Source organism: Tachyglossus aculeatus, chromosome 22 (assembly GCF_015852505.1).
Source record: "Tachyglossus aculeatus isolate mTacAcu1 chromosome 22, mTacAcu1.pri, whole genome shotgun sequence".
In the NCBI taxonomy this organism is placed as follows: Eukaryota; Metazoa; Chordata; class Mammalia; order Monotremata; family Tachyglossidae; genus Tachyglossus; species Tachyglossus aculeatus.
The window spans coordinates 50,339,010-50,365,337 of NC_052087.1; the positions used below are offsets into that span (position 1 = coordinate 50,339,010).

Consider the following 26,328-nt stretch of genomic DNA (forward strand, 5'->3'; position numbering starts at 1 on the left):
GTCCAAGACTGAACTCCTTGTCTTCCCTCCCAAACCCTGCCCTCTCCCTGACTTTCCCATCTCTGTTGACGGCACTACCATCCTTCCCGTCTCACGAGCCCACAACCTTGGTGTCATCCTCAACTCCGCTCTCTCGTTCACCCCTCACATCCAAGCCGTCACCAAAACCTGCCGATCTCAGCTCCGCAACATTGCCAAGCTCCGCCCTTTCCTCTCCATCCAAACCGCTACCCTGCTCGTTCAAGCTCTCATCCTATCCTGTCTGGACTACTGCATCAGCCTCCTCTCCGATCTCCCATCCTCGTGTCTGTCCCCACTTCAATCCATACTTCACGCCGCTGCCCGGATCGTCTTTGTCCAGAAACGCTCTGGGCATATTACTCCCCTCCTCAAAAACCTCCAATGGCTACCGATCAATCTGCGCATCAGGCAGAAACTCCTCACCCTGGGCTTCAAGGCTGTCCATCACCTCGCCCCCTCCTACCTCACCTCCCTTCTCTCCTTCTACTGCCCAGCCTGCACCCTCCGCTCCTCCACCGCTAATCTCCTCACCGTACCTCGTTCTCGCCCGTCCCGCCATCGACCCCCAGCCCACCTCCTCCCCCGGGCCCGGAATGCCCCCAATCCCTCTGCCCATCCGCCAAGCTCGCTCTCTTCCTCCCTTCAAGGCCCTACTGAGAGCTCACCTCCTCCAGGAGGCCTTCCCACACTCAGCCCCTTCCTTCCTCTCCCCCTCATCCCCCTCTCCATCCCCCCGCCTTACCTCCTTCCCTTCCCCACAGCACCTATATATATGTATATATGTCTGTACATATTTATTACTCTATTTTACTTGTACATATCTATTCTATTTATTTTATTTTGTTAATATGTTTGGTTTTGTTCTCTGTCTCCCCCTTCTAGACTGTGAGCCCACTATTGGGTAGGGACTGTCTCTATATGTTGCCAACTTGCACTTCCCAAGCGCTTAGTCCAGTGCTCTGCACACAGTAAGCACTCAATAAATACGATTGATTGATATAGCTTTAATTCTATTTGTTCTAAATGACTTGACTCCTGTCCACATGTTTTGTTGTCTGTCTCCCCCTTCTAGACTGTGAGCCCGCTGTTGGGTAGGGACCGTCTCTAGATGTTGCCGACTTGGACTTCCCAAGCGCTTAAGACGGTGCTCTGCCCACAGTAAGCGCTCAATAAATACGACTGAGTGAATGAATGAATGACTTGCTCAAGGTCACACAGCAGATGAATGGCGGAGCTGGAATTAGAATTTATGACTTGGACGTCCAACCAGTGCTCTAACCATTGTGCCATGCTGCTTCTCTATCCCAAGCTTGCAGCCCTTCATCAGTCTCTGGCCTTTCTTCTAACCTTTCATCTTCCTTCCCTTAGATTATAAATTCTCAAGGCCGGTGGTCACGTCTTCCTCCTCTACTGTAATGGATCATTTATCGAGGGCTGTGTGCTGAACGCTGTACTAAGCGCTTGGGAGAGTACGCTATAGCGGAGTTGGTAGATCTTTTCCCTGCCCACAAGGAGCATAGGGGTCTAGATCCATACTCTCCCATGGGTTTAGTACAATCAATCGTATTTATTGAGCGCTTACTGTGTGCAGAGCACTGTACTAAGCGCTTGGGAAGTACAAGCTGGCAACATATAGAGACAGTCCCTACCCAACAGTGGGCTCACAGTCTAGAAGGGGGAGACAGAGAACTAAACCAAACATACTAACAAAATAAAATAAATAGAATAGATAGGTACAAGTAAAATAAATAGAGTAATAAAAAGTCTAAATAGAGTAATAAAAAGAGAGTACAGTGCTCTCCCCACTTGTAAGCGCTCAATAAATACCACTGATTGATTGACTCTTGCCCATTCTCGGGATTCGCTCTGTTCCAGACTCCTCCGTAAGTAGGTGAATCTGAGCGACAGTTTTTTCCACAGCCTAGGAATGAATGAGTGCCAACCTGTACTTCCCAAGCGCTTAGTACAGTGCTCTGCACACGGTAAGCGCTCAAAGCCCGTGGAAAGAGCCCGGGCTTTGGAGTCAGACGTCATGGGTTCAAATCCCGGCTCCACCAACTGCCAGCTGTGTGACTTTGGGCAAGTCACTTCACTTCTGAGAAGCAGCGTGGCTCAGTGGAAAGAGCCCGGGCTTTGGAGTCAGACGACATGGGTTCAAATCCCGGCTCCACCAACTGTCAGCTGGGTGACTCTGGGCAAGTCACTTCACTTCTGAGAAGCAGCGTGGCTCAGTGGAAAGAGCCCGGGCTTTTGAGTCAGACGTCATGGGTTCAAATCCCAGCTCCACCAACTGTCAGCTGGGTGACTTTGGGCAAGCCACTTCACTTCTGAGAAGCAGCGTGGCTCAGTGGAAAGAGCCCGGGCTTTGGAGTCAGATGTCATGGGTTCAAATCCCGGCTCCACCAACTGTCAGCTGTGTGACTTTGGGCAAGTCACTTCACTTCTCTGGGCCCTAGTTCCCTCATCTGTAAAATGGGGATTGAAACCGAGAGCCCCCCCATGGGACATCCTGATCACCTTGTAACCTCCCCAGCGTTTAGAACAGTACTTTGCACATAGTAAGCTCTTTCCTTCCTCTCCCCCTCGTCCCCCTCTCCATCCCCCCCATCTTACCTCCTTCCCTTCCCCACAGCACCTGTATATATACGTTTGTACAGATTTATTTATTTATTTTGCTTGTACATATCTATTCTATTTATTTTATTTTGTTAGTATGTTTGGTTTTGTTCTCCGTCTCCCCCTTTTAGACTGTGAGCCCACTGCTGGGTAGGGACCGTCTCTAGATGTTGCCGACTTGTACTTCCCAAGTGCTTAGTACAGTGCTCCGCACACAGTAAGCACTCAATAAATACGATTGATTGATTGATTGATTAACAAGTACCATTATTATTAATAAATACGATGAATGAATGAATGAATGGTGAGGTGAGTTCTCCTCACCCCGGCTCCTCTCTCAAAACCCCAGGGCTGTTTTTAGCTCACCGTCCAACCGTTGGCTAATCCGGTTAGGTGGAGCTGCGCGGGGAGGTTGGGCCGAACAACCGGCTCGCTCTCAACGTCGGAATGGTAGACTCCTAAACTGTCCCGTTTGAGCCTTGAATTTGGGTGAATTTCGGCTCCCTTGGCCTCCGCCCCGCTTCCAAGTGCAACGACAAAGGGCCACCCCTCCTCGTTTTAAGCAGGAGCAGTTCGGTCATCACCCCAAGCAGGGGCAGGGAACACATCCAGCCGCTCCTCGTCACTGGCACGGCTTTATTTACAAAACAAATCCATTATAAGAACGGGACGCGCGAGGGCAAGTCTCCCGAAACGGCCCGGGACCAGGCCCTGGGGAAGGGGAACCGAGAACGAGAGGCGGGTGTCCGGACTCACGGAGGGGAGGGCCGGGGGGCGACTGTTCGAGGAAGAGGGGAAGCTAAAACTTGAACTCTTTGTACTTCTTGCTGCCTCCCCGGCTGTCCTGAGGCTGAGCCTTCCGCTTCTTCTGCTGCAGAACGGGAAAGAAAAGGGGTCGGAAAGAAATCGGGGTGACACAGTCTCGCCTGGATGAGCGGAGCCTGACAGCAGTTGGGCTCCACTGAGCTCCCCCCTGGACGCGGGGACGTCCCCACCCCCTTCTCGGGGAGCCAAGAGAGGACATCGCTCGGGATCCGGCCCACTCTCCCCGCTCCCGACACGAGGGTGTTGCCACCTAACTGAAAACAACCCAAAATTCACGGTGGCGATTTACGTAACATGAATTTCCATTTTAAAGAATCAATGAATTTCCATTTTAAAGAATCAATGAATTTCCATTTTAAAGAATCAATGAATTTCCATTTTACAGAATCAATGTATGGGGGGGGCCTCCCACTGGGATTTTGGTAACGATTCATCTGAGGTTTAATACTCTACTGGATTATTTGTAACAGTAAAATCCACTTTAAACTGCCTCACGGAAGTGCTTATGGGCGTAGCTGAAGAAGTCCTGTAGATAGAGGGTAGATACGAGATAATCTCTCCTCCCCTCCCAATCGCCCCAACTCCCTTCCTACAACACTTGTGTATATATGTACGTATTTATTATTTTATTTATTAATGACGTGTATATATCTATAATTCTATTTATAGTAATGCTATTGATGTCTGTCTACTTGTTTTGTTGTCTGTCTCCCCACTTCTCGACTGTGAGCCCATTGCTGGGTAGCGATCATCTCTATCTGTTGCCGAATTGTACTTCCCAAGCGCTTAGTACAGTGCATTAGAGGCTAGATACGAGATAATCTCTCCTCCCCTCCCAATCGCCCCAACTCCCTCCCTACAGCACTTGTGTATATATGTACGTTATTTATAATTCTATTTATTAATGACGTGTATATATCTATAATTCTATTTATAGTAATGCTATTGATGTCCGTCTACTTGTTTTGTTGTCTGTCTCCCCCCTTCTCGACTGTGAGCCCGTTGTCGGGTAGGGATCGTCTCTATCTGTTGCCGAATTGTACTTCCCAAGCGCTTAGTACAGTGCTCTAGAGGCTAGATACAAGATAATCTCTCCTCCCCTATCGCCCCAACTCCCTCCCTACAGCACTTGTGTATGTATGTGTATGTATGTACATTATTTATTATTCTATTTATTAATGATGTGTATATATCTATAATTCCATTTATAGTAATGCTATTGATGTATACATGTGTGTATATATATATATAAATATATATATGTACATGTATATATGAATGTAGATGGTTATCTGTATATATACATAGCTGTGTTTCTGTATGTTTGTGTCTGTGTATATATGTGTCTATATATGTGTGTATGCATGTATATTTATCTGTTGGTTTATGTATATAGATGTGTACAGCTGTATATGTACATGTATGTATATCTTGTGTGTATATATATATATGTATATATGCACACACACACACATATACATACACACACATACGTAGTGTGTACGTGTGTCTGTGTATCTCTGTCTGTATAGACTGTGAGCCCACTGTTGGGTAGGGACTGTCTCTATATGTTGCCAATTTGTACTTCCCAAGCGCTTAGTACAGTGCTCTGCACATAGTAAGTGCTCAATAAATACGATTGATGATGATGATGATGATGTCTACTTGTTTTGTTGTCTGTCTCCCCCCTTCTCGATTGTGAGCCTGTTGTTGGGGAGGGATTGTGTCTATCTGTTGCCGAACTGTACTTCCCAAGCGCTTAGTACAGTGCTCTGCACACTTTAAGCGCTCCATAAATATGACTGAATGAACGAATGATTGTTTCTAAAGTAACCGTCTGCCGAAACCGCATTCATTCCTTAGCTGGAGGAGTGTCAGTAACCTTCTTAAAATAAGACAAATTTGTCATGCATGTCTGTTAATGAGTCCAGATCATTATCACCTGCCCAAAGTCACACCTTGACTTTGTAAATGGCTGTAAATGGTGTAAATGGCTGACGGTGTTGCCTCGTCTTTACCAGAGGGAACCTCTCCTCCAGGAAAAATGGAGGTCATCGCTGCCACAATAATAATAATAATAATAATAATGATGGCATTTGTTAAGCGCTTATTATGTGCAAAGCACTATTCTAAGTGCTGGGGGGATACAAGGTGATCAGGTTGTCCCACTTGGGGCTCACAGTCTTAATCCCTGTTTTACAGATGAGGGAACTGAGGCTCAGAGAAGTTAAGTGACTTGCCCAAGGCCACACAGCAGACATGTGGCGAACATCTTCAACAGCCTCAGCCCTTCGACCCCTTTTGGTGGGTGGTCCAGGGATAATTGTTAATGTTACTATTGACATTAGAGTATCGTTAATAGCTACAGAAGCAGCCTGGTCCCTCTTCTAGACCGGGAGCCCGTTGTTGGGTAGGGACCGTCTCTAGATGTTGCCGACTTGGACTTCCCAAGCGCTTAGTACAGTGCTCTGCACACGGTAAGCGCTCGATAAATACGACTAAATGAATGAATGAAAGTGCAGGTGCTTGGGAGTTCCCCCTTCTAAGACTGTGAGCCTGCTGTTGGGTAGGGACCGTCTCTATATGTTGCTGACTTGGACTTCCCAAGCACTTAGTACAGTGCTCTGCACACAGTAAGCGCTCAATAAATACGACTGAATGAATGAATCTAGCTTTACTTTTATTTATTCTGATGACTTGTCACCTGTCCACATGTTTTGTTGTCTGTCTCCCCCGTCTAGACTGTGAGCCCGTTGTTGGATAGGGACCATCTCTGTATGTTGCCATCCTGTACTTCCCAAGCGCTTAGTACAGTGCTCTGCACAGAGTAAGCGCTCGATAAATACGACTGAATGAATGAATCTAGCTTTATTTCTATTTATTCTGATGACTTGTCACCTGTCCACATCTTTTGTTTTGTTGTCCATCTCCCCCATCTAGACCGTGAGCCTGTTGTTGGGTAGGGACCGTCTCTATATGTTGCCAACTTGGACTTCCCAAGCGCTTAGTCCAGTGCTCTGCACACAGTAAGAGCTCAATAAATACGATTCAATAAATGAATGGATAAATATGAATGAATGAATGAATCTAGCTTTATTTCTATTTATTCTGATGACTTGTCACCTGTCCACATGTTTTGTTTTGTTGTCCGTCTCCCCCCATCTAGACCGTGAACCTGTCGTTGGGTAGGGACCGTCTCTATATGTTGCCAACTTGGACTTCCCAAGCGCTTAGTCCAGTGCTCTGCACACAGTAAGCCTCAATAAATATGAATGAATGAATGTTGCCAATCGTCCTTCCCAAGTGTTTAGTCCAGTGCTCTGCACACAGTAAGCACTCAATAAATACGACTGAATGAATGAATCTGGCTTTATTTCTATTTATTCTGATGACTTGTCACCTGTCCACATGATTTGTTTTGTTGTCCGTCTCCCCCGTCTAGACCGTGAGCCCGTCGTTGGGTAGGGACCGTCTCTATATGTTGCCAACTTGGACTTCCCAAGCGCTTAGTACAGTGCTCTGCCCACAGTAAGTGCTCAATAAATATGAATGAATGAATCTAGCTTTATTTCTATTTATTCTGATGACTTGTCACCTGTCCACATCTTTTGTTTTGTTGCTTGTCTCCCCTTTCTAAACTGTGCGCCCGTTGTTGGGGAGGGACCGTCTCTAGATGTTGCCAACTTGGACTTCACAAGCGCTTAGTACAGTGCTCTGCACACAGTAAGTGCTCAATAAATATGAATATGTTGCCAATTGTCCTTCCCAAGCGCTTAGTCCACTGATCTGCACACAGTAAGCGCTCGATTAATATGACTGAATGAATGAATCTAGCTTTATTTCTATTTATTCTGATGACCTGTCACCTGTCCACATGTTTTGTTTTGTTGTCCGTCTCCCCTGTCTAGACTGTGAGCCCGCTGTTGGGTAGGGACCGTCTCTAGACGTTGCCAACTTGGACTTCCCAAGCGCTTAGTCCAGTGCTCTGCACACAGTAAGCGCTCAATAAATATGACTGAATGAATGAACGAATGTTGGGTAGGGACCGTCTCTAGATGTTGCCAACTTGGACTTCCCAAGCGCTTACTACAGTGCTCTGCACACAGTAAGCGCTCAATAAATATGAATGAATGAATCTAGCTTTATTTCTATTTACTCTGATGACCTGTCACCTGTCCACATGTTTTGTTGTCCGTCTCCCCCGTCGATAAATGCGACCGAATGAACGAATGAGTGAATGAGGGCCGGCCGAACCCGAGCCTGGCTCGCTCGGGGAGGCCCGTTACCTTCTGCTTGGCGGCGTGCTCGGCTACCATGTCGCTGAAGTCCTCCTTCTCCACCTGCGCCTGCTGCTCCCGCACGTGCTCCTCGTACTTCTGCGTCATAGCCATGGGGTCCAGCTCCAGCTCCTCGGGGGCCAGGGCCACCTCCACACCTTGCGGTTCGGGGGCCGGGCCCTTGCGGCTCATTACCTGGAAGAGGAAGTGGACGTCGGGGCCTAGTGGGAACAGCCTGGGCGTCGCAGGACTTGGCTCCTAAACCTGCTCCAGTCTGTGAGCCCGCTGTTGGGTAGGGACCATCTCTGTATGTTGCCATCTTGTACTTCCCAAGCGCTTAGTACAGTGCTCTGCACAGAGTAAGTGCTCGATAAATACGACTGAATGAAGGAATCTAGTTTTATTTCTATTTAGTCTGATGACTTGTCACCTGTCCACATGTTTTGTTTTGTTGTCTGTCTCCCCCATCTAGACAGTGAGCCTGTCGTTGGGTAGGGACCGTCTCTAGATGCTGCCAACTTGGACTTCCCAAGCGCTTAGTCCAGCGCTCTGCACAAAGTAAGCGCTCAATAAATACGACTGAATGAATGAATGAACGCTCTGGGACCACGGGCAGGTAAACCCCCGGCCCCCGTCCTCCCCCTGGCCCGGAATGCCCTCCCTCTGCCTCTCTTCCTCCCTTCAAAGCCCTCCTGAGAGCTCACCTCTTCCAGGAGGCCTTCCCACACTCAGCCCCCTTCTTCCTCTCCCCATCCCCCCCCCGCCTTACCTCCTTCCCCTCCCCACAGCACCTGTATGTATTTATTATTCTATTTGTACATATTTATTCTACTTATTTTATTCTGTTAATACGTCTTGTTTTGTTGTCCGTCTCCCCCTTCTAGACGGTGAGCCCGCTGGTGGGTAGGGACCGTCTCTATATGTTGCCAACTTGGACTTCCCAAGCGCTTAGACCAGTGTTCTGCACACAGTAAGCGCTCAATAAATATGAATGAATGAATGAACTTGCACTTCCCAAGCACTTAGTCCAGTGCTCTGCACACAGTAAGCGCTCAATAAATACGATTGAATGAATGAAACGTCACTTCTCTGGCACGTGGTTCCCTCGCCTGTAAAATGGGCTGTCTGTCTCTCCCTCTCCCCATGAGGGACAGGGACCGTGTCCAACCTCATCTTGTATCTGTCCCAGCTCTTAAAGGCCACAATTATTACAATACACGCTGAGAAGCAGCGTGGCTCAGTGGAAAGAGCCCGGGCTTTGGAGTCAGAGGTCATGGGTTCAAATCCCGGCTCTGCCAGTTGTCAGCCGTGTGACTTTGGGCAAGTCACTTTGCTTCTCTGGGCCTCAGTTCCCTCATCTGGAAAATGAGGATGAAGACTGTGAGCTCCCATGGGACAACATGATCACCTTGTAACCTCCCCAGCGCTTAGAACAGTGCTTTGCACATAGTAAGTGCTTAATAAATGCCATTATTATTATTACGGTTGGCTGTCCAACCCCCAAACACCACCTCGCCCCAGTCCGAGTTAGGATCCAAGCTCTGCCTTCCCTGGATATGATGATGATGATAATAATAATAATAATAATAATGGCAGGGACTGAGCTCCCACTTGGTGGGGCAGTCTCTAATAATAATAATGATGGCATTTATTAAGCGCTTACTATGTGCAAAACACTGTTCTAAGCGCTGGGGAGGTTACAAGGTGATCAGGTTGTCCCAGGGGGGACTCACAGTCTTAATCCCCGTTTTACAGATGAGGTAACAGGCACAGAGAATTATAATAATAATAATGATGGCATTTATTAAGCACTTACTATGTGCAAAGCACTGTTCTAAGCGCTGGGGAGGTTACAAGGTGATCGGGTTGTCCCAGGGGAGGCTCAGTCTTAATCCCCGTTTTACAGACGAGGTAACAGGCACAGAGAATAATAATAATAATAATAATAATAATAATGGCATTTATTAAGCGCTTACTATGTGCAAAGCACTGTTCTAAGCGCTGGGGAGGTTACAAGGTGATCAGGTTCTCCCAGGGGAGGCTCACAGTCTTAATCCCCATTTTACAGATGAGGTAACAGGCACAGAGAATAATAATAATAATAATGATGGCATTTATTAAGCGCTTACTATGTGCAAAGCACTGTTCTAAGCGCTGGGGAGGTTACAAGGTGAGCAGGTTCTCCTAGGGGAGGCTCAGTCTTAATCCCCGTTTTACAGATGAGGTAACTGAGGCCCAGAGAAGTGAGGTGACTAGCTGACAATTGGCGGAGCCGGGATCTGAACCCACGACCTCTGACTCCAAAGCCCGGGCTCTTTCCACTGAGCCACGCTGCTTCTCTTCCCCGGCTCCCAAACGATCAGAAATATTTATTGAGCGACTTCTGAGTGCACCCTGAGCACTTGGGAGAGTACAACAGAGAAACAGCACGGCATAATGGAAAGAGCTCAGGCCTGGGAGATGGAGGACTAGGGGTCTAATCCCAGCTCTGCCGCTAGCCTCATTCATTCAATCGTATTGATTGAGCGCTTACTGTGCGCACAGCACTGTACTAAGCGCTTGGAAGGGACAGTTCGGCAACAGAGACAATCCTTACCCACCAACAGGCGCTCAGTCTAGTTTGTTCTGCTTTGCTGTCTGTCTCCCCCTTCCAGACTGTGAGCCCGCTGTTGGGTAGGGACTGTCTCTCTATGTTGCCAATTTGTACTTCCCAAGCGCTTAGTACAGTGCTCTGCACACAGTAAGCGCTCAATAAATACGATTGATGATGATGATGACCTTCTCTACAGTGCTAAGCGCTTGGTCCAGTGCTCTGCACACAGTAAGCGCTCAATAAATACGATTGAATGAATGAATGAATGAATGTGACCTCTGGCAAGTCACTTTACTTCTCTGGGCCTCAGTTTCCTCATCTGCAAAATGGGGATTCGATATCCGTTCTGCCTCCTACTTAGACCGGGAGCCCCATGTGGGATAGGGACTGTGTCTGACCTGGATCTGTACCCTTCATTCACCCGCCCCTCAGCCCCACGGCACTTCCCCCTCCAGACTGTAAGCGCATTGCGGGGAGGAAATGTGTCTGTTTAATGTTACACTGTAATAATAATAATAAATAATAATAATAATGGCATTTGTTAAGCGCTTACTATGTGCAGAGCACTGTTCTAAGCGCTGGGGGTGATACAAGGTGTTCAAGTTGTCCCACATGGGGCTCACAGTCTTAATCCCCATTTCACAGATAACTGAGGCTCAGAGAAGTTAAGTGACTTGCCCACGGTCACGCAGCAGACGTGGTGGAGCCGAGATTCGAACCCCTGGTCTCTGACTCCAAAGCCCGTGCTCTTTCCACTGAGCCACGCTGCTTCTCTAAGCGTAATAATAATAATAACATTGGCATTTATTAAGCACTTACTATGTGCAAAGCCCTGTTCTAAGCGCTGGGGAGGTTACAAGGTGATCAGGTGGTCCCACGGGGGGCTCACAGTCTTCATCCCCATTTTCCAGATGAGGTCGCTGAGGCCCAGAGAAGTGAAGTGGCGTGGCTCAGTGGAAAGAGCGCGGGCTTTGGAGTCAGAGGTCATGGGTTCGAATCCCGGCTCTGCCACGTGTCTGCTGTGTGACCTTGGGCAAGTCACTTCACTTCTCTGTGCCTCAGCTACCCCATCTGTAAAATGGGGATTAAGACTGTGAGCCCCACATGGGACGACTTGATCACCTTGTATCCCCCCCAGCGCTTAGAACAGTGCTCTGCACGTAGTAAGCGCTTAACAAACGCCATCATTATTATCATCATTATTATTAAAGTGACTTGCCCAAAGTCACCCAGCTGACGAGTGGCGGAGCGGGGATTTGAACCCATGACCTCCGACTCCAAAGCCCGGGCTCTTTCCGCTGAGCCCCGCCGCTTCTCACTCACTGTACCTCCCAAGCGCTCGGTACAGCGCTCCGCACACAGTAAGCGCTCCAGAAACCCGACTGATTGCTTGGTTATCTCATACTTCCCTAAGTGCTCAAGGTGGCATTTAATAAATAGCACAGTTACCACAGCTGTCGCCATTGAAGACCCACCTCCTACCCTGGAGGAGGTTGGGAGGACGTCCTCCCCAGCCTTCCCGGAGGCCCGTCGGCCCACCTCCCGCCCCCGCTCACCGTGGACATGTCATAAATGTGGGTCGAGCCCATCATGGCTCCTCCGACGGTGGCCGTCCTCTTCTCCGGCAGCACGGTGAACAGCTGGGGCGTCTCGCTCCTGCGGGGACAGGTTGCGGTACTTGCTGAACGCTCACCGCGTGCCAGGCACCGCGGAGACAAGCAAATCGGGTTGGACCCAGCGGGGCTCAGTGGAAAGAGCCCGGGCTCAAATCCCGCCTCCGCCACTCGGGCAGGTCACTTAACTTCTCTGGGCCTCAGTTCCCTCATCTGTAAAATGGGGATTAAGACTGGGAGCCCCCCGTGGGACAACCTGATCACCCTGCAAACTCCCCAGCGCTTAGAACAGTGCTTTGCACATAGTAAGCGCTTAATAAATGCCATTATTATTATATGGGGCTCACGGTCTCAATCCCCATTTTACAGGTGAGGTCACTGAGGCCCAGAGAAGTCACGTCCCCAAGGTCCCAGACCAGACAAGTGGCACAGTTAGGATTAGAACCCACCATTCATTCATTCATTCAATTGTATTTATTGAGCACTTACTGTGTGCAGAGCACTGTTCTAAACGCTTGGGCAGTCCAAGTTGGCAACGTATAGAGACAGTCCCTACCCAACAGTGGGCTCACAGTCTTGAGGCAGCGTGGCTCAGTGGAAAGAGCCTGGGCTTTGGTGTCAGAGGTCATCATCATCATCATCAATCATATTTATTGAGCACTTACTGTGTGCAGAGCACTGGACTAAGCACTTGGGAAGTACAAGTTGGCAACATATACAGACGATCCCTACTCAACAGTGGGCTCACAGTCTAAAAACATATAACCTATAATCTATAGCCTATAGTCTATGAGTCCCCCATGGGACAATCTGATCCCCTTGTAACCTCCCCAGCGCTTAGAATGTGCTTTGCACAGAGTAAGCGCTTAATAAACGCCATCATTATCATTTATTTTATTTTGTTAATATGTTTGGTTTTGTTCTGTCTCCCCCTTCTAGACTGTGAGCCCACTGTTGGGTAGGGACTGTCTCTATATGTTGCCAACCTGTACTTCCCAAGCGCTTAGTACAGTGCTCTGCACACAGTAAGCTCTCAATAAATATGATTAAGTCCTTAATAAATGTCATTATTATTATTATTACCACCCTCCAACTCCCAGGCCCGTGCTGACAGTGGGAAGGGGGTCAGCCCGAGGAGCACGGCCCTTTCTGGTCCAGTCTACGGGCGAGACTAAGGGAGGGGCCGCCCCCCGCCCCGAGAACGTCCCGGCTTCCTTCCGGCGGCTCGGTCACCGTTCCCCCCGAGAGTTTTGGCCCACCGCCTCCCGCCCGACCCCGTTCCTACCCATCCATGGCCTCCTCGATCTTCTTCTTCCTCAGTTCGATGAGCTCGGGGGTCTCCATTCCGGCCGGCACCGACGAGAAGCCTCCGGGGGTGATGAGCCCACTGTGAGGGAGGCGGCCGGGGGGCCCGGAGAAAGGACGGCACCCGGGGGCCACCCGTCAGGCCCGGGCGCCCTCTCCTCACGGGGCCCCGGCGTCGGGGGGGGCCCACCGCGCGCCGTCCCGCCCAGGACCCCGCTTTCCGGCCCACGCGCCGCAGGACCTGTCCGCGGGGGTGATGAAGCCCGTCTCGTCCGGCTTGTCTTCGTCGCTCTCCTCCTCCTCCTCCTCCTCCGACGACTCCTCATCTGACGGCTCCAGCTCCCCCCAGGGGGTGCGGTCGATCTCCTCCTCCTCCGTCTTGGTCTGAATGATAGTAACAATAACGACGGCATTTACTAAGCGCTTACTATGCGCAAAGCACCATTCTAAGCACTGGAGAGGTTACAAAGTGATCAGGTTGTCCCACGGGGGGCTCCCAGTCTTCACCCCCATTTTCCAGATGAGGGAACTGAGGCCCAGAGAATAATAATAATGGCATTTGCAAAGCACTGTTCTAAGCGCTGGGGAAGTTACCGAGTGATCAGGTTGTCCCACGAGGGGCTCCCAGTCTTCACCCCCATTTTCCAGACGAGGGAACCGAGGCCCAGAGAATAATAATGGCATTTATTAAGCGCTTACTATGTGCAAAGCACCGTTCTAAGCGCTGGAGAGGTTACAAGGTGATCAGGTTGTCCCACAGGGGGCTCCCAGTCTTCATCCCCACTTTCCAGATGAGGGAACTGAGGCCCAGAGAATAACAATAATAATAATAATGGCATTTGCAAAGCACCGTTCTAAGTGCTGGGGAGGTTACAAAGTGATCAGGTTGTCCCACAGGGGGCTCCCAGTCTTCACCCCCATTTCCTAGATGAGGGAACTGAGGCCCAGAGAATAACAATAATAATAATAATGGCATTTGCAAAGCACCGTTCTAAGCGCTGGGGAGGTTACAAGGTGATCAGGTTGTGCCGCGTGGGGCTCCCAGTCTTCACCCCCATTTTCCAGATGAGGGAACTGAGGCCCAGAGAATAATAATAATAATAATAATAATGGCATTTATTAAGCGCTTACTATGTGCAAAGCACTGTTCTAAGCGCTGGAGAGGTTACAAGGTAATCAGGTTGTCCCAAGGCGGGCTCAGTTTTAATCCCCATTTTCCAGATGAGGGAACTGAGGCCCAGAGAAGTGAAGTGACTTGCCCAAAGTCACCCAGCTGACAATTGGCGGAGCCGGCATTGGAACCCACGACCTCCGACTCCAAAGCCCGGGCTCTTCCCACCGAGCCACGCTGCTTCTCTGAAGCAAGGAGCCCGGGGTGGGGGGCTCAAGGGGGGCTCACAGTCTAAAAGCTGTGGGTAGGGACCGTCTCTAGATGTCGCCAACTTGGACTTCCCAAGCGCTTGGTCCAGTGCTCTGCACACAGTAAGCGCTCAATAAATACGATCGACTGAGCCGGTCACAGCCTCCGGCGGCCCCCGAATCCCCGGCGTTCCCAATCCTGCCACTTCCCCCCACTCTGCCAGCCCCCCGGGACTGAGGCCAGCAGCCCCCCGAGACCAAAGTCGCGAGCCTCCCCATCGCCCGCCGCCGCGGCCGCATCCACACACTTCCACCAGTCCAACCCCAGGGATCCCCGGGGGGCCGGTACCTGGAATTCTGTGGCGTTGGTTCCGAACACGTCCCCGTACAGCGGCTTCCCGGTCTCGTCCACGGGGGGCTTGCCCCAGCCTCCGGCGTGGTAGCCGAAGGAGCAGCCCTGAGAGGGAGAGGGGTCGGTTGGGTCGGGGCTGCCCGCCGAGGCAGCGGAGAGGGAAGCCCTCCCAACGGGGCGAGGGGCGGCTCACCTCGGGGATGGGGGAGTTGAGTCCCGGGATCTTGAGGTTCGGGTACGAGGGGGGCGGTCCGTAGCGCTGCATGGCGATCAGCCACGGGGGAGGAACCTTGTGGGCGTTCTGAGGATGGGAAAGGGGGGCTTGACGGAGGCCCCGCGGGCACCGCAGCGCGCCCGGCCTTTCGGCTCCGCGCGGCCCGCCTCCGCCCCACTCACCGGGCCCACGGGCATGCCCAGCGCGATCCGCAGCTCGTCCGACAGGTCTCCTGGCTTCTTCTCCTTTAACCGGGTCTCGAACTCTTTCCCCTGAGGAGGACGGGAAGGCCTGTCCCGCGCCCGCCGCCCACCCCCATGCCCCTACCCAAGGTCTGCACCCGGGGGGACGGAGGAGAATGGGAGCCAACATTTCCATGGGGCTGCCCAGATTGAGCCCCCCTTTTCCACTCCCTCCTCCCCAACCCCCCCGCCCTACCTCCTTCTCCTCCCCACAGCACCTGTATATATATTTGTACGGATTTATTAATAATAATAATAATAATGATGGCATTTATTAAGCGCTTACTATGTGCAAAGCACTGCTCTAAGCGCCGGGGAAGCTACAAGGTGATCAGGTTGTCCCACGAGGGGCTCCCAGTCTTCACCCCCGTTTTCCAGATGAGGGAACTGAGGCCCAGAGAATAATAATAATAATAATAATGGCATTTATTAAGCACTTACTATGTACAAAGCACTGTTCTAAGCGCTGGAGATGTTACAAGGTGATCAGGTTGTCCCACGGGGGGCTCATAGTCTTAATTCTCATTTTACAGATGAGGTAACTGAGGCACAGAGAAGTGACTTGCCCAAAGTCACACAGCAACAATTATTACTCTATTACTTGTACATATTTACGATTTATTCTGTTAATGATGTGCCTATAGCTTTAATTCTATTTGCTCTGACGACTTTGACACCTGTCTACATGTTCTGTTTTGTTGTCTGTCTCCCCCTTCTAGGCTGTGAGCCCGTCTCTATAGGTTACCGACTTGTGCTTCCCAAGCGCTCAGTACAGTGCTCTGCACACAGTAAGCGCTCAATAAATACGATTGAAGGAATGAATGAATGGATGGTTGGCTTCAGGTGAGAGCCTACGTACCGACTTGTACTTCCCAAGCGCTTAATACAGTGCTCTGCACACAGTAAGCGCTCAATAAATACGATTGAGGGAATGAATGAATGGATGGATGGTTTCAGGTGAGAGCCCCTTCCGGGGAAGGGAAGCATCGCGAAGGCCCGGGGTAAACTGGAGGGGAGAAGCCCTAAAATTTAAGGGGTAGGAAGACTCCCAATCCCTCTCCCCAAAGGGCGCAGAGCCGTTCCTAAATTCACGGAGCTTTCCCTAAATTCATTTGGACATCCTTCCACCCCCCACAGACCCGCCTCTAAATCCAGAGCCGCTTAAAATGCCGAGTCTCCGTGCCCACCCGGCGCTCATCCCGGGCGATCGGAAACTCGGTCCCCTGGGAAGGCTGTCGGGAGGAGGCAGAGTGAGCCCGCACCCTCCGCTCCTCTGCCGCTCACCTCCTCACCGTACCTCGTTCTCGCCCGTCCCGTCGTCGACCCCCGGCCCACGTCCTCCCCCGGGCCCGGAATGCCCCCAATCCCTCTGCCCATCCGCCGAGCTCGCTCTCTTCCTCCCTTCAAAGCCCTCCTGAGAGCTCACCTCCTCCGGGAGGCCTTCCCACACTGAGCCCCCTTTTTCCTCTCCTCCTCCCCTTCACCCCCCGCCCTACCTCCTAACCCTCCCCACAGCACCTGTATCTATTTGGACAGATTTATTACTCTATTTTACTTATACATATTTACTATTCTATTTATTTAATGATGTGCCTTTAGCTTTAATTCTATTTGTCCTGATGACTTGACACCTGTCCACGTTCTGTTTTGTTGTCTGTCTCCCCCTTCTAGACTGTGAGCCCATGGTTGGGTAGGGACCATCTCTATCTGTGCCGACTTGGACTTCCCAAGCGCTTAGTCCAGTGCTCTGCACACAGTAGGCGCTCAATACGACTGAATGAATGAATCAATCCATCAATGGGACTTATTGAGCGCTCACTTTGTGCGGAGCACCGGGCCGAGCTTGGCCTTGGTGCCTACAGCACAGGGGTCAAACTTACGCTGTACATTTTCAGCAGTGGGGAGGGCAAAAAGGAGAGTGAAGGTTTCAAGGGAAGTGAAGGTTTGGCCCTACTGAGAGCTCACCTACTCCAGGAGGCCTTCCCAGACTGAGCCCCTTCCTTCCTCTCCCCCTCGTCCCCCTCTCCATCTCCCCTCATCTTACCTCCTTCCCTTCCCCACAGCACCTGTATATGTGTATATATGTTTGTACATATTTGTTACTCTATTTTACTTGTACATATCTATTCTATTTATTTTATTTTGTTAGTATGTTTGGTTTTGTTCTCTGTCTCCCCCTTTATGACTGTGAGCCCACTGTTGGGTAGGGACTGTCTCTAGATGTTGCCAACTTGTACTTCCCAAGCGCTTAGTACAGTGCTCTGCACACAGTAAGCACTCAATAAATGCAATTGATGATGATGATGAAGGGAGACTGGGAGGGGGGTCCCCCCCATCTTGGGACCTTCGGGCCCGACGGGAAACTCTCCGGGACGAGCGAGGCCGGGAGTCCAGCTCCGGGTGACGCTGGAGGTTCCTTCCCACCCCGCCCTCCTGCCCGCCCTTCTCCCCGGGCACCTCGTAGTACAGGTCTCCGTGGATGGTGAGCTTGGGTTTGGTCTGCCACTTGAAGAAGGCGTCGTGCAACTTCTGGTAGTCGATGTCAATCTTCCCCATCTTGGGCCTCACCTTCTCCCGCATCTTGGATTTCATGGTCTTCTGCTCCTCCTGGGAAAGGCGCCGTGTTGAGGGAAGCGCTCTCCGGGAGAGTGGGCCTCGTCCCCTCCCGCCCCGACCCTGCCGTAGCCCCATCTCCCTTCACCTTGGGCCGGCGGACGCCATCCGTCAGAACCTCCCAAGCCCGCCTGGAGCCCCCAGCCCACCCCACGAGGTCGAATCCAATATGATAATATTAATAACAATAATAATGACATTTATTAAGTGCTTACTATGTGCAAAGCACTGTTCTAAGCGCTGAAGAGCCAGAAAGGGCTCAGGAGCCATGCCTCCCCCTCTCCATGCCCCCGGCCTTACCTCCTTCCCTTCCCCACAGCACCTGTATATATGTTTGTATGGATTTATTACTCTATTTACTTCTTTATTTTACTTGCACATATTTATTCTATATATTTTATTCTGTTAATATGTTCTGTTTTGTTGTCTGTCTCCCCCTTCTAGACTGTTAGCCCGCTGTTGGGTAGGGACCGTCTCTAGATGTTGCCAACTTGGACTTCCCAAGCGCTTAGTACAGTGCTCTGCACACAGTAAGCGCTCAATACATACGATTGAATGAATGAATGAATGAATATGTTTTTACAGATTTATTACTCTATTTTACTTGTACATATTGATTCTATTGATTTTATTTTGTTAATATGTTTGGTTTTGTTGTCTGTCTCCCCCTCTAGACTGTGAGCCCGCTGCTGGGTAGGGACCGTCTCTAGATGTTGCCAACTTGGACTTCCCAAGCGCTTAGTACAGTGCTCTGCACACAGCAAGCGCTCAATACATACAACTGAATGAATGAATGAATGAATATGTTTGTACAGATTTATTACTCTATTTTACTTGTACATATTGATTCTATTGATTTTATTTTGTTAATATGTTTTGTTTTGTTGTCTGTCTCCCCCTTCTAGACTGTGAGCCTGCTGTTGGGTAGGGACCATCTCTAGATGTTGCCAACTTAGACTTCCCAAGCGCTTAGTACGGTGCTCTGCACACAGTAAGCGCTCAATAAATACGAGTGACTGAATGAACGAATGCAAAGCACTGTTCTAAGCGCTGGGGAGGTTACAAGGTGATCAGGTTGTCCCACGGGGGGCTCAGAGCCTTCATCTCCATTTTACAGATGAGGTCACTGAGGCCCAGAGAACAACAATAACAATGACGATGGCATTTATTAAGTGCTTACTATGTGCAAAGCACTGTTCTAAGCACTGGGGAGGTTACAAGGTGATCAGGTTGTCCCACGGGGAGCTCACAGCCTTCATCCCCATATTACAGATGAGGGAACTGAGGCCCAGAGAACAATAATAATAATAATAATGGCATTTATTAAGCGCTTACTATGTGCAAAGCACCGTTCTAAGCGCTGGGGAGGTTACAAGGTGATCAGTTTGTCCCCTGGGGGGCTCACAGTCTTCATCCCCATTTTCCAGATGAGGGAACTGAGGCCCAGAGAAGTGAAGTGACTTGCCTGAAGTCACCCAGCTGACAATTGGCAGAGCTGGGATTCGAACCCATGACCTCTGACTCCAAAGCCCGGGCTCTTTCCACTGAGCCACACTGCTTCCCATCGACTTTTAGACTGTGAGCCCACTGTTGGGTAGGGACCGTCTCTCTATGTTGCCAACTTGGACTTCCCAAGAGCTTAGTCCAGTGCTCTGCACACAGTTAAGCGCTCAATAAACACGACTGATGATGATGATGATGATGGCCTTATTGAAGATGGACCTTACTGAAGGTCCATCTCCTCCGAGAGGCCTTCCCAGACTAAGCCCGACTTCACCAATCATCATCAATCGTATTTATTGAGCGCTCACTGTGTGCAGAGCACTGGACTAAGCGCTTGGGAAGTACAAGTTGGCAACGTCTAGAGCCCCTTTTCCTCCTCTCCCATTTCCTTCTGCGTCACCACGGCTTGCTCCCTTTGTTCTTCCCCCCCCCCCTCGATCAATCGTATTTATTGAGCGCTTACTATGTGCAGAGCACTGTACTCTCCCCGCCCCACAGCAGTTACGGATAGATCCGTCATTTCATTTATTTGTATTGATCCCCTCTGTGCCGTGAGCCCGCTGAGGGCAGGGATCAACACGGTTTATCGTTGTAACGTGGGCCGGGGTCCTCGGGAAGAGCGGGAGGACCCGGACTCCCGGCTGAATACGACTGATTGATTGATTGATTGGTTCCCGAGGCGGGGAGGGATGGGATGGGGTGTCCCCCCCCGGCCTTACCTTCTCCTGCAGGGCCTCCCGCATCTCCTGGATGCCCGTGCGCTTGATGAAGTCCGGCAGCTCGAAGGGCGGCTTCTCGATGCCCCGCTTGCCCTGCAGGTACTTGCGCTTGAAACACCAGTGCCGGGGCACCGGGACCGAATTGCGCGTGGCCTTCAGGTGGACCAGCAGCTTGGGGTCCTGGGCCGTCACGTCGTGCATCTCCACCACGTCGGGCCGCGCCACCAGCTGCAAGGGGACACCCGCGGCCGCCCGTCAACCCGGGGCCGGGAACCGGCCGAGGTCTCGCCCTCCGCGAGGCCCGGGCACCCGGCCCCCGCCCCCAAAGGCACCGGATCGTCCGCCTCCGCTCCCGTCGCGCCTCATGATTTCGGAGGGAAAACGAGGCTTCTACGTAGATTATAATAAGGGTATTTGTCAAGCGCTTACTATGTGCCAAGCACTGTTCTAAGCGCTGGGGAGGTCACAAGGTGATCGGGTGGTCCCACGGAGGAATCACAGTTTTAATCCCCATTTTACAGAGGCGTTCATTCATTCAATCGGATTTACCGAGCGCTTACTGCGTGCACAGCACCGTACTAAAGTCCAAGTTGGCAACATCTAGAGACGGTCCCTACCCACCAGCGGGCTCACAGTCTACGAGGGGGAGACGGACAACAAAGCGAACCATATTAAGAAAATAAAACAGAATAAATATGTACAAATAAAGAGTAATAAATCCGTACAAACATGCATACATCATCATCATCATCGATCGTATTTATTGAGCGCTTACTGTGTGCAGAGCACTGGACTAAGCGCTTGGGAAGTACAAATTGGCAACATATAGAGACAGTCCCTACCCTACAGTGGGCTCACAGTCTCAAAGGGGGAGACAAAACCAAACATACTAACAAAATAAAATACATAGAATAGATATGTACAAGTAAAATAACTAAATATATATACAGGTGCTGTGGGGAGGCGAAGGAGGTAAGGCAGGGGGGATGGGGAGGAGGGGGAGAGGAAGGACGGGGCTCGGTCTGGGAAGGCCTCTGGGGAGGCCCAGGGAAGTGAAGTGACTTGCCCAAAGTCACACAGCTGACAGTTGGCGGGGACGGGATTTGAACCCATGACCTCTGACTCCAAAGCCCGGGCTCTTTCCCCTGAGCCACGCTGCTTCTCATGACAGGCAGCGTGGCCTAGTGGACAGCGCACGGGGGCCCGGGGAGTCAAAAGGACCTGGGTTCTGATCCTGGTTCCGCCACCTGTTTGTTGCGTGACTTTGGGCAAGCCGCGTCACTTCTCTGGGTCTCAGGTCCCCTCGTCTGGAAAATGGGGATTGAGGCTGTGAGCCCCATGTGGGACAGGAACTGTGTCCAACCTGATGAACTAATGAACTAATCTCCTCACCGTACCCGCTAATCTCCTCACCATTAGGCCTCGTTCTCGCCCGTCCCGCCATCGACCCCCAGCCCACGTCCTCCCCCGGGCCTGGAATGGCCTCCCTCCCCACATCCGCCAAGCTCGCTCTCTTCCTCCCTTCAAGGCCCTGCTGAGAGCTCACCTCCTCCAGGAGGCCTTCCCACACTGAGCCCCTTCCTTCCTCTCCCCCTCCTCCCCCTCTCCATCCCCCCTTCTTCCCTCCTTCCCTTCCCCACAGCACCTGTATAGATGTATATCATCACCAATCGTATTTATTGAGCGCTTACTATGTGCAGAGCACTGTACTAAGCGCTTGGGAAGTACAAATTGGCAACATATAGAGACAGTCCCTACCCAACAGTGGGCTCACAGTCTATATGTTTGTACATATTTATTACTCTATTTATTTATTTATTTATTTTACTTGTACATATCTATTCCATTTATTTTATTTTGTTAATCTGTTTTGTTTTGTTCTCTGTCTCCCCTCTTTTAGACTGTGAGCTCGCTGTTGGGTAGGGACCGTCTCTAGATGTTGCCAACTTGGACTTCCCAAGCGCTTGGTACAGTGCTCTGCACACAGTAAGCGCTCAATAAATACGACTGATGATGATGATGATGAACTTGTCTCTCCTAGTGCTCAGCACAGTGCCCGACGCGTAGTAAAGGCATAGCGAACACCATTACGAAAGAAATGTTATTGGAATGGACAAAAAAAAACCCCGGAAAGATCGCAGCCGGGAGCTGAGAATGAAGGGGAGGAACCCTAGAGAAGCAGCGGAGCCTTATGGATAGAGCACGGGCCCGGGCGTCAGAAGGATCTGGGTTCTAAACCTGCTGTGCGACCTCATATATGTTGCCAACTTGTACTTCCCAAGCGCTTAGTACAGTGCTCTGCACACAGTAAGCGCTCAATAAATACGATTGACGACGACGACGACCTCAGGCAAGTCACTTCACTTCTCTGGGCCTCGGTGACCTCATCTGTAAAACGGGGATTAAGACTGTGAGCCCCACATGGGACGTGAACTGTATCTACTCCAGCGCTTAGAACAGGGCTTGACATATAATAAGTGCTTAACGGATGGTGTTGTTAATTAAATTCCCTCCTGGCCAGTCCGACTTCTCAGCCAGGTTGGTTGCCCCAACCTCGCAGATAATAATAATAATAATAGTATTTGTTAAGCGCTATGTGCAAAGCAGTGTTTTAAGCGCTGGGCGGTTGCCCCGGGGAAGTCGGAGGCGCGGGGCGGACGACGAGGACAATTAGCTCTCTAGGGACTGTCACTATATGTGGCCAACTTGTACTTCCCAAGCGCTTAGTACAGTGCTCTGCACACAGTAAGCGCTCAATAAATACGATTGATTGATTGACTGAGTCCTCTTCTCAATTCCGGGCATGGAATTCACCTTGTCATTGGCGTTCTTCACTTTTTTTAATAATAATGATAGTGTTTATTAGGCGCTTACTATGTGCAGAGCACTGTTCTAAGCGCTGGGGTATGTACAAGGTCATCAGGTTGTCCCAAAGGGGGCTCACAGTCTTAATCCCCATTTCACAGATGAGGTAACTGAGGCTCACAGAAGTTAAGTGACTTGCCCAGGGTCACACAGCAGACATGTGGTGGGGTCGGAATTCGAACCCATGACGTCTGACTCCAAAGCCCGGGCTCTTTCCACTGAGCCACGCTGCTTCTTTTTTTATGGTATCTGTTAAGCATTTACTAGGTACCATTAATAATAATAATAATGATGGCATTTATTAAGCGCTTACTACTACTAATAATAATGGTGGCATTTATTAAGCACTTACTACTAATAATAATAATGACAGCATTTATTAAGCGCTTACTATGTGCAAAGCACTGTTCTAAGTGCTGGGGGGATACAAGGTGATCAGGTTGTCCCACAGGGGACTCCCAGTCTTAATCCCCACTTTACAGCTGAGGTAACTGAGGCCCAGAGAATCAATCAATCAATCAATCAATCGTATTTATTGAGCGCTTACTATGTGCAGAGCACTGTACTAAGCGCTTGGGAAGTACAAATTGGCATCACATAGAGACAGTCCCTACCCAACAGTGGGCTCACAGTCTAAAAGGGGGAGACAGAGAACAGAACCAAACATACCAACAAAATAAAATAAGTAGGATAGAAATGTACAAGTAAAATAAATAAATAAATAAATAAATAGAGTAATAAATATGTACAACCATATATACATATATACAGGTGCTGTGGGGAAGGGAAGGAGGGAAGACGGGGGGATGGAGAGGGGGACGAGGGGGAGAGGAAAGAAGGGGCTCAGTCTGGGAAGGCCTCCTGGAGGAGGTGAGCTCTCAGCAGGGCCTTGAAGGGAGGAAGAGAGCCAGCTTGGCGGATGGGCAGAGGGAGGGCATTCCAGGCCCGGGGGATGACGTGGGCCGGGGGTCGATGGCGGGACAGGCGAGAGCGAGGTACGGTGAGGAGATTAGTGGTGGCAGAGGAGCGGAGGGTGCGGGCTGGGCAGTAGAAGGAGAGAAGGGAGGTGAGGTAGGAGGGGGCCAGGGGATGGACAGCCTTGAAGCCCAGGGTGAGGAGTTTCTGCCTGATGCGCAGATTGATCGGTAGCCATTGGAGGTTTTTGAGGAGGGGAGTAATATGTCCAGAGCGTTTCTGGACAAAGATAATCCGGGCAGCAGCATGAAGTATGGATTGAAGTGGAGAGAGACACGAGGATGGGAGATCAGAGAGAAGGCTGGTGCAGTAGTCCAGACGGGATAGGATGAGAGCTTGAATGAGCAGGGTAGCAGTTTGGATGGAGAGGAAAGGGCGGATCTTGGCAATGTTGCGGAGCTGAGACCGGCAGGTTTTGGTGACGGCTTGGATGTGAGGGGTGAATGAGAGAGCGGAGTCGAGGATGACACCAAGGTTGCGGGCTTGTGAGACGGGAAGGATGGTAGTGCCGTCAACAGAGATGGGAAAGTCAGGGAGAGGACAAGGTTTGGGAGGGAAGACAAGGAGCTCAGTCTTCGACATGTTGAGCTTTAGGTGGCGGGCGGACATCCAGATGGAGATGTCCTGAAGGCAGGAGGAGATGCAAGCCCGGAGGGAGGGGGAGAGAGCAGGGGCAGAGATGGAGATCTGGGTGTCATCAGCGTAGAGATGAGAGTTGAAGCCGTGGGAGCGAATGAGGTCACCAAGGGAGTGAGTGTAGATTGAGAACAGAAGGGGACCAAGCACTGAACCTTGGGGAACCCCCACCGTAAGAGGATGGGAGGGGGAGGAGGAGCCTGCAAAAGAGACTGAGAAAGAACGACCGGAGAGATAAGAGGAGAACCAGGAGAGGACGGAGTCTGTGAAGCCAAGGTCAGATAACGTGTGGAGGAGAAGGGGGTGGTCCACAGTGTCAAAGGCAGCTGAGAGGTCGAGGAGGATTAGGACAGAGTATGAGCCGTTGGATTTGGCAAGCAGGAGGTCATTGGTGACCTTTGAGAGCGCAGTTTCCGTGGAATGAAGTGAAGCAACTTGCCCAAAGTCACCCAGCTGACAATTGGCAGACCCGGGATTAGAACCCATGACCTCTGACTCCAAAGCCCGGGCTCTTTCCACTGAGCCACGCTACTTCTCTAAACTCTTACTGTGTGCAAAGCACTGTTCTAAGCGCCGGGGAGGTTAGAAGGTGATCAGGTTGTCCCGTGGGGGGCTCCCAGTCTTAACCCCCATTTTCCAGATGAGGTAACTGAGGCCCAGAGAAGTTAAGAGACTTGCCCAAAGTCACACAGCTGACAACTGTGTATACATGTATATATATGTATATATGTCTGTACGTATTTATTACTCTATTTTATTTGTACATATTTATCCTATTTATTGTATTTTGTTATTATTGTTTGTTTTGTTCTCTGTCTCCCCCTTCTAGACTGTGAGCCCACTGTCGGGTAGGGACCGTCTCTAGATGTTGCCAACTTGTACTTCCCAAGCGCTTAGTACAGTGCTCTGCATACAGGAAGTGCTCAATAAATACGATTGAATGAATGAATGTATGTACACATATGTATATAGGTTTGTACCTATTTATTACTCTTTATTTTATTTGTACATATTTATTCTATTATTTTGTTAATGTTTTGTTTTGTTCTCTGTCTCCCCCTTCTAGACTGTGAGCCCGCTGTTGGGTAGGGACCTTCTCTATGTGTTGCCAACTTGTACTTCCCCAGCACTTAGTACAGTGCTCTGCATACAGTATGCGCTCAATAAATACGAATGAATGAATGAATATATGTGTGTATATATATATATATATATGCATATATGTTTGTACCTATTTATTACTGTATTTATTTATTTATTTAATTTGTACGTATTTATTCTATTTATTTTATTTTGTTAATATGTTTTGTTTTGTTCTCTGTCTCCCCCTTCTAGACTGTGAGGCCGCTGTTGGGTAGGGACCTTCTCTATGTGTTGCCAACTTGGACTTCCCCAGCGCTTAGTACAGTGCTCTGCATACAGTATGCGCTCAATAAATACGAATGAATGAATATATGTGTGTACACATATATATATATATATATATATATGTATATATGTTTGTACCTATTTATTACTGTATTTATTTATTTATTTAATCTGTACATATTTATTCTATTTATTTTATTTTGTTAATATGTTTTGTTTTGTTCTCTGTCTC

General features: G+C 50.0%; 1 protein-coding gene across 1 annotated transcript in view; it reads right to left on the reverse strand.

Moving 5' to 3' along the window:
- Positions 1–3,253: 3,253 nt before the first annotated feature.
- SF3B2 (splicing factor 3b subunit 2) overlaps positions 3,254–26,328 on the reverse strand; it is a 50,469-nt gene continuing 27,394 nt past the window's right edge. The window contains exons 13-22 of the mRNA XM_038764955.1: positions 20,253–20,480; positions 17,875–18,024; positions 15,358–15,447; positions 15,155–15,262; positions 14,959–15,066; positions 13,492–13,634; positions 13,231–13,332; positions 11,889–11,988; positions 7,749–7,934; positions 3,254–3,508 (exon numbers count right to left, since the gene is read on the reverse strand). Coding sequence (XP_038620883.1) covers positions 3,437–3,508; positions 7,749–7,934; positions 11,889–11,988; positions 13,231–13,332; positions 13,492–13,634; positions 14,959–15,066; positions 15,155–15,262; positions 15,358–15,447; positions 17,875–18,024; positions 20,253–20,480 — 1,287 coding nt within the window. The 3' untranslated portion in view covers positions 3,254–3,436. The remainder of the gene's footprint in view (positions 3,509–7,748; positions 7,935–11,888; positions 11,989–13,230; positions 13,333–13,491; positions 13,635–14,958; positions 15,067–15,154; positions 15,263–15,357; positions 15,448–17,874; positions 18,025–20,252; positions 20,481–26,328) is intronic.